The sequence below is a fragment of the Heteronotia binoei genome, unplaced genomic scaffold (genome assembly GCF_032191835.1).
Source record: "Heteronotia binoei isolate CCM8104 ecotype False Entrance Well unplaced genomic scaffold, APGP_CSIRO_Hbin_v1 ptg001202l, whole genome shotgun sequence".
NCBI classification, from domain to species: domain Eukaryota; kingdom Metazoa; phylum Chordata; class Lepidosauria; order Squamata; family Gekkonidae; genus Heteronotia; species Heteronotia binoei.
In genome coordinates this window covers 111690-120444 of record NW_026800203.1, presented here as the reverse complement: position 1 = coordinate 120444, position 8755 = coordinate 111690, and the positions used below count along the sequence as shown (strand labels likewise).

The 8755-nt window shown below is 50.9% G+C and overlaps 1 protein-coding gene across 1 annotated transcript; it reads right to left on the bottom strand.

Moving 5' to 3' along the window:
- Positions 1–1910: 1910 nt before the first annotated feature.
- On the bottom strand, positions 1911–2846 carry LOC132590937 (olfactory receptor 51E2-like). Its single transcript, XM_060263849.1, has one exon. The coding sequence runs from the start codon at positions 2844–2846 to the stop codon at positions 1911–1913; it is 936 nt and encodes a 311-aa protein (XP_060119832.1).
- Positions 2847–8755: the final 5909 nt, after the last annotated feature.

Sequence of the window (8755 nt, the reverse complement as noted above, 5' to 3'; positions counted from 1 at the left end):
GCAGCAGAAAGTGGTGGCAGTGGCTACAAGTATAGACAGCTTCAAGAGGGAATCAGATAAACATACGGAACAGAGTTTCAACAGTGTCTGTTAGCAATAACGAACAGTTGTCTGGAGCAGTGACGCTCTGTATTCTTCGTGCTTTGGGGGTGGGGCAAAAGGGGGTGGTCAACCAGTTCTTCTGGAGGGCCAGCAACAGGGCATAGAGACTGAGGCCTTCCTCTGATAAGAACATCAGAAGTACCTTGCTGGATCAGACCAGTGAGGGTCCATCTAGTCCAGTATCCTGTCTCACACAGTGGCCAACCAGTTCCTCTGGAGAGCCAACAACAGGGCAGAGTGGCCAAGTCCTTCCCCTGAGAAGAACATCAGGACAGCCCTGCTGGATCAGACCAGGGAGGGGCTATCTAGTCAAGCATCCTGTCTCACACACTGGCCAGCCAGTTCCTCTGGAGGGCCAACAACAGGGCACAGAGGCCGAGGCCTTCCCCTGAGAAGAACATCAGAAGAGCCCTGGTGGGTCAGACCAGGGAGGGTCTATCTAGTCCAGCCTCCTGTCTCTCACAGTGGCCAGCCAGTTCCTTTGGAAGGCCCAAAACAGGGCAGAGAGGCTGAGGCCTTCCCCTGAGAAGAACATCAGAAGAGCCCTGCTGGATTAGACCAGTGAGGGTCCATCAAGTCCAGCCTCCTGTCTCACACAGGGGCCAGCCAGTTCCAGAGAGAAGGGCCGGCCAGCAGAGAGAAGGGTGCTCCAAAGAGTGATGGTAAGAGCACAGAAGATTTGTGGATGCTTTCTCCCCTCATTGGTGAATCTGTATAATATGGGATGTAAAAGGAAGATACAAATGATCTTAAAGGACCCTTCACATCCGGGCCACTTGCTATTTGAGATCTTACCATCGGGCAGACGATATAGAGTGTTGAAGGCTCAGACAAATAGATTTAAGGGCAGCTTCTATCCAAGTGCTGTGGTTAGGCTAAATGCAGGGCTATGAATGGTTATTTGTTTTAGATGTAGGCTAAATGTAGGGTTATGAATGGTTATTTGTTTTAGATGTATTTAAATGGTTTATGTATATGTCTTTTCTTTAGTGTTGATGTGTTGGTATGTTTGTGGAAGAGCACCTCATTTCGTTGCTCTCATTTTCCTTTTTTGAGAACAATGACAATAAATCTATCTATCTATCTATCTATCTATCTATCTATCTATCTATCTATCTATCTATCTATCTATCTATCTATCTATCTATCTATCTATCTATCTCTGGAGGGCCCACAACAAGGTAGAGAGGCTGAGGCCTTCCCCTGAGAAGAAGATCAGAAGAGCTCTGCTGGATCAGACCAGGGAGAGTCCATCTAGTCCAGCCTCCTGTCTCACACAGTGGCCAACCAATTCCTTTGGAGGGCCAACAACAGGGCAGAGAGGCCGAGGCCTTCCCCTGAGAAGAACCTCAGAAGAGCCCTGCTGGGTCAGAACTGGGAGGGTCCATCTAGTCCAGCCTCTTGTCTCACACAGTGGCAAGCCAGTTCCTCTGGAGGGCAACAACAGGGCAGAGAGGCTGAGGCCTTCCCCTGAGAAGAACCTCAGAAGAGCCCTGCTGGATCAGACCAGTGAGGGTCCATCCAGTCCAGCCTCCTGTCTCATATCGTGATCAACTAGTTCCTCTAGAGCAGGGGTGGCCAATGGTAGCTCTCCAGATTTTTTTGCCTACAACTCCCATCAGCCTCAGCTAGCATGGCCAATGGCATGGAGGCTGAGACAAAGCAGCCAAAAAGCACTCCAGTGGGGCCTGGGGAATAGTTGGGATGAAGGACACCACAGGGCATAACACCATACAGGAACTTGGTCGCATTTGCCATGGCACTGAGAGCAGAATGGGGACTTATCCCTGTGTGAAGCAGCCTCTGTTTCATGCTCTCCTCAATGACTTCTGGGCCCTTCTCCGTATCTCCTTGGTCTTGGCTGCGTAGACCAAGGGGTTAAGTACAGGAGGCAACAGGAGGTAGACGTTGCCCATAGTGATGTGAACCAGTGGAGGCAAGTCCCTCCCAAAGCGGTGCACCACAGAGAGCCCAATCAGGGGCACGTAGAAGGCCAGGACCACACACACGTGGGCCACGCAGGTCCCAGAGGCTCTGATGCGCTCTTGCCTGGAGTCCAGCTGCAGGACTGTCTTCAAGATCATCAGGTAGGTCATGAAGATGAGCAGGGAATCAAGGCCCATCACCGCAAGGATGGCTGTCAGACCATAGACAATGTTTGGCATTCTGTTGCCACAAGCCAGGTTCATGACGTCCTGGTGGACACAGTAGGAATGTGTGAGGACACTGGAACCACAGAATGTCAGGCGGTTGATGAGAAAAGGAAAGGGAAGGAAGAAGACGACTCCTCTCGCTACTGCCACAAAACCAATCTTTGCCGTCTTTGAGTTGGTGAGGATGGCCGAGTGTTGCAACGGGTGGCAGATGGCCACGTACCGATCCACGGCCATGGCCAAGAGGATGGTAGACTCTGCTCCCGAAAGGGAGTGGATGAGGAACATCTGGACAAGGCAGGCCTTGTAGCCAATCTCCCTGGCACCAAACCAGAAGAAGGAAAGGATCTTGGGTATGGTAACTGTGGACAGTGCCAAGTCCACCGCTGCCAGCATGCAGAGGAAGAAGTACATGGGGACATGGAGGGCGGGCTCTGCTTTAACAATGGACATCACAGCACAGTTGCCCACAACAGCCACAACATACACGGCACACAAGGGGAAGGCCAGCCAGAACTGGGCCGCTTCCATACCGGGCAAACCCATCAAGATGAAGGAAGAGAGGGTGACTGTCCCATTAGTGAGGGGCATGTTGCATTCTGGGATACGTAGTTCTGGGCAGCTGCAAGGAGAAGAGAAACGATATCCTTAATGTCAAAGAAACACATGGCATAAAACTTTGTAGAATATCACAGGTACATGCTGAGAAAGATGGATGCTTTTCTCTGACCCCATCCGATAAGAGTCCAGTTTGTCGTTCCCTTTTCCATCTGTGCAGTTCAGAAAGCGATAACTGATCTCCAAGTGACACAAATCAATTCCCCTGGAGAAAATGTCTGCTTTGGAAGATGGGTTTTACAGCTGAGATCTCTCCCCTCCCCAGTTGGTGTAGTGGTTAAGTGTGTGGACTCTTATCTGGGAGAACCAGGTTTGATTCCCCACTCCTCCACTTGCAGCTGCTGGAATGGCCTTGGATCAGCCAGAGCTCTGGCAGAGGTTGTCCTTGAAAGGGCAGCTGCTGTGAGAGCCCTCTCAGCCCCACCCACCTCACAGGGCGTCTGTTGTGGGGGGAGAAGATATGGGAGATTGTAAGCCGCTCTGAGTCTCTGATTCAGAGAGAAGGGTGGGGTATAAATCTGCAATTCTTCTTCTCCTCCTCCTCCACTTGCAACTGCTGGAATGGCCTTGGGTCAGCCATAGCTCTCATAGGAGTTGTCCTTGAAAGGGCAGCTGTTGTAAGAGCCCTCTCAGCCCCACCCACCTCACAGGGTGTCTGTTGTGGGGGGAGAAGATATAGGCGATTGTAAGCCGTTCTGAATCTCTGATCCGGAGAGAAGGGCGGGGTATAAATCTACATTCTTCTTCTAATTGGTGTCTGTTGTGGGGTGGGGAAGGGAATTGTAAGTCACTCCTTCAGGTAGTGAGGGGCAGGGTATAAATCCAATATCTTCTCTTCTTCCTCCAAATTCCACCCTCCATGGCAGGGGCCACTTTGTAGAAAAATCGGTGGTGGAGCTCTTCCAGGGATTGTTCTGCAGCGGCACCTACTATTCAGTGGACAAGGTGGGGAGGAGGAGGTGGAACTCTCAGAAAGGTTCAGGAGCTGCGCTCCTGTGAGCCCCCACTGAAGCTGAGGCCTGCCCAGTTCAGAGCTGGCCGCCTCTTTGATATCGTCATTAGCACTGGTGGTGGGCAGGCAAAACAGCTAGATAAAATACGTTTCATAAAATACATGCTTGGAGAAACATCGACTGAGGAGGGACATGATAGAGTCACACAAGATTGTGCATGGGAAGGAGAAGGTAGAGAAAGCAGCACTTTTCTCCCTTTCTCACAATACAAGAACTCGTGGACACTCCATGAAATTGCTGAGCAGTCAGGTTAGAACTGACAAAAGGAAGTCCTTCTTCACCCAAAGGGTGATTAACAGGTGGAATTCACTGCCACAGGAGGTAGTGGCGGCTGCAAGCATAGACAGCTTCAAGAAGAAGAAGAAGAAGATATTGGATTTATATCCCGCCCTCCACTCCAAAGAGTCTCAGAGCGGCTCACAATCTCCTTTACCTTCCTCCCCCACAACAGACACCCTGTGAGGTAGATGAAGATATTGGATTTATATCCCGCCCTCCACTCCGAAGAGTCTCAGAGCGGCTCACAATCTCCTTTCCCTTCCTCCCCCACAACAGACACCCTGTGAGGTAGATGAAGATACTGGATTTATATCCCGCCCTCCACTCCGAACAGTCTCAGAGCGGCTCACAATCTCCTTTCCCTTCCTCCCCCACAACAGACACCCTGTGAGGTGGGTGGGGCTGGAGAGGACTCTCACAGCAGCTGCCCTTTCAAGGACAACCTCTGGCTGACCCAAGGCCATTTCAGCAGATGCAAGTGGAGGAGGGGGGAATCAAACCTGGTTCTCCCAGATAAGAGTCCGCACACTTAACCACTACACCAAACTGGGATTGGATAAACATATGGTGTAGAGGTCCATCAGTGGTTATTAGCCACAGCTTATTGTTGGAATTCTATCTGCAGCAGTGATGCTCTGTCTTCTTGGTGCTTTGGGGGCAACAGTGGGAGGGCTTCTAGTGTCCTGGCCCCACTGGTGGACCTCCTGACAGCACTTGGTTTTTTGGCCCCTGTGTGACACAGAGTGTTGGACTGGATGGGCTGCTGGCCTGACCCAACATGGCTTCTCTTATGTTCTTGTGTTTCAATTGACCAAGGAGCCAATGTGGCAGACCGGCTAGAGTGTCAGACTAGCAATGAGGGGACCAGGTTTAAATCTCCACTGACTCAACCACGATGTTCGTTGGGTGATCTTCTGCCAGCTGCTTTTGCTCAGCTTGACCTACCTCACAGGGCTCTTGTGACTGATGAAATGTGAGAGGAAAGGAAGAGTTATGTGCGCTTCCCTTAGCTTTTGAAGAAGGGAAAAGATTTGAAGCTGAAAGATGCTCACAGGCCTTGACTGGCAGCATTCATGCGCTGGGATAGTCTACCACCAATTAGTAGATATTTGGGATTAAAAATAGGAAATAAAGTATCGATTAATCAAGTCCAAAAGACATGTAAGTGTTGTTCTGGCGTCTTCATCGCTGACTACTGGGGTAAAAACAAAATGAGGCAGAGTAGATGCCTGACTGGAGTTTTGCTGTCCTTAGACAGTAAAAATCCAGTCGCAAAACACAGTATTTAGTGTCGTGTGAACACACCTTTAGAATCATAGAATAGAACCACAGGGTCATAGAGTTGGAAGGGGCCATACAGGCCATCTAGTTTAACCCCCTGCTCAAAGCAGGATCAGCCTAGAGCATCCCTGAGAAGTGTTTGTCCAGCCACTTCTTCAGAGCTTACAGCCTTTTCTACAGGAAAGAAGAATTCTTGGTCTTTTGAAAGTGATTTCAAACAACAAGGAGTGTTAGTTTCGTTGCTGGAGTGGAAAAACACCCCGGGCAGTGCAAATGGATTTAAAGAGCAAAGTGTTCCTTAAATTGAAGAAGAATATATTGAATTTATATCCCACCCTATGCTCTGAATCTCAGAGCGGCTCACAATCTTCTTTATCTCCTTCCTCCACAACAGACACCCTGTGAGGTGGGTGGGGCTGAGAGAGAACTCTCACAGTAGCAGCCCATTCAAGGACAACTCCTGCGAGAGCTCTGGCTGACCCAAGGCCATTCCAGCAGCTGCAAGTGGAGGAGTGGACAATCAGACCCGGTTCTCCCAGATAAGAGAGCTATGGCTGACCCAAGGCCATTCCAGCAGCTGCAAGTGGAGGAGTGGGGAATCAGACCCGGTTCTCCCAGATAAGAGAGCTCTGGCTGACCCAAGGCCATTCCAGCAGCTGCAAGTGGAGGAGTGGCAAATCCAACAAGGTTCTCTCAGATAAGAGAGCTCTGGCTGACCCAAGGCCATCCCAGCAGCTGCAAGTGGAGGAGTGGGGAATCAAACCCGGTTCTCCCAGATAAGAGAGCTCTGGCTGACCCAAGGCCATTCCAGCAGCTGCAAGTGGAGGAGTGGGGAATCAGACCCGGTTCTCCCAGATAAGAGAGCTCTGGCTGACCCAAGGCCATTCCAGCAGGTGCAAGTGGAGGAGTGGGGAATCAGACCCGGTTCTCCCAGATAAGAGAGCTTTGGCTGACCCAAGGCCGTTCCAGCAGGTGCAAGTGGAGGAGTGGGGAATCAAACCCGATTCTCCAAAATAAGAGTCTGTGAACTACTACACCAAACTGGCATTAGTGTAAGTGTGGGGACATTAGTGTAAGTGCGGGAAGGTTTTCCCGATTTCTTAGTGTGTTTATCAGCATTCACTCTGCAGTTTACAGGGGGTGGGGTGGGGGGAATCAGATATCTTAAGAAAAAGTTGCAAAACTACTGCAGGAATGGGGTGGTGCTGGGGAAGCAATTGCTGTTGACAATACTTTTCCATCCACAATACTTTTCCATCCACAGAACCACGGAATCAGCCTTCCTCTCCCTCCTGACATGTGTCTGAGGAAGTGTGTAAGCACACTGACGCTCATGCCTTAAATAAAACTCTGCTGGTCTTAAAGGTGCCCCTGGACTCACATTTTGTTCTGCTGCTTCAGCCCAACACAGCTACTCACCTGGATCTTGCTTTTCCTCAGTGCTCCTTCAGGCTCACCCGGATTCAACAGAACCAGTGGAATTAGAGGCCAAAGTGGGGGGCCGAAAAAGTTACCTTCTGAGAGGCAAACAGCAATGGGTGTTATTCAGGGGTGGCCGAACTTGCTTAATGCGAGAGCCACATGGAATAAACGTCTGACGTTTGAGAGCTGCAAGACAAGAAGGAAGGAAAAGTGGAAAGAAAGCAAACAGATGGGGGCAGGGAGGGAGAGGTGGAAAGAAAGGAACCGTAACTTTAAATGCATTCTCTGAGCCTCTGGCTGGCTTGGCTTGGAGAAGCGATTGAAAGAGAGAAATGCCTTCTCCAAGCTGGCCACTGGGGCAGTGGGGGTTTCAAGAGCCACACAATGCGTGTGAAAGAGCCACATGTGGTTCCCGAGCCACAGTTTGGCCACCCCTGCTGTTATTAAATCTTCCTCACAGTTCTCAACATTTTCTGCCTTCCATAAGCCTTCTCAAAACACATTCAGGGTCTCTGCCAACATGCACAAATGCACTTTTGGAAAAATAAATAATTTTTCTTTACTTCATTTATATCCAGCCTTCTTCCCTATTAAGTGGCTTATACAATTTCCCTCTCAAAACCCTGTGGGGAGAGGGAAAAAGAATAAGAATTGCAGAATCAGAGACTCAGAGTGGCTCACAATCTTCTTTATCTTCTCCTCCCACAACAGACACCCTGGGAGGTGGGTGGGGCTGAGAGGGCTCTTACAGCAGCTGCCCTTTCAAGGGCAGAGACTCAGAGCGGCCTACAATCTCCTTTCCCTTCCTCCCCCACAACAGACACCCTGTGAGGTGGGTGGGGCTGGAGAGGGCTCTCACAGCAGCTGCCCTTTCAAGGACAACTTCTGCCAGAGCTCTGGCTGACCCAAGGCCATTCCAGCAGCGGCAAGTGGAGGAGTGGGGAATCAAACCCGGCTCTCCCAGATAAGAGTCCACACATTAAACCACTACACCAGGGGTGGCCAATGGTAGCTCTCCAGATGTTTTTTGCCTACAACTCCCATCAGCCCCAGTCAGCATGGCCAATGGCTGGGACTGATGGGAATTGTAGGCAAAAAACATCTGGAGAGCTACTGTTGGCCACCCCTGCACTACTCCAAACTGGGAGGGGCTGTGGGTCAATGGAAAGGAGCACCTTCTTGGTATGCAGACAGTCCCAGCTCCACCCCCCCCCCCCAGTCCCCCAGCATCTCCAGTTAAAGGAGCAGGCAGGAGATGATGGGAAAGATCTCTCTCTGCCTGAGATGCTGGAGAGCGGCTGCCAGCCTCAGTGGGCGATATTGACTTGGATGGTTGATGGTCTAAGGCAGCGTCATGTGGAGGGGAGGGTGAGAGTGCGGGACTGCCCCAAGGTCCCCCCGGGAGCTTCCATGGCAGAGTTGGGATTCACATCTGAGTCTCCCAAACTGAAGTCTGGCACTCCAGTCACCACATGACACTGTAGAAGTCCGAAGCCCACCTTTGCAAGAACCTCTCGTTGCTGAGGGATTGTTCTCTGGCAGCTGTTGAGTTTCTTCCTTCCCGGCGTCAGACAGCCCTGTGGGCAGTGCAAGCGACAGGTTCAAGTGAGGAAGAGGAAGGAGGCCGGGATATAGACATCCATCGAGGGAAGCACAGCTCCTCTGGGCTGTCCTGGGGACACCTGGGAGAGGCAGGCAACAGAGGGCAGGCACTGGGCAGTCTCAGCAGAATCCTACTCTGATAACAAACAGATTGATGCTCCAGGGCACAGACCTCAGCTTTGCAAACAACTTAAGTCTCCTTGCCCCAGGAAACGAAAGGAAAGGTCCCCTGTGCAAACACCAGTCATTTCCGACTCTGGAGTGATGTTGCTTTCACAACGTTTT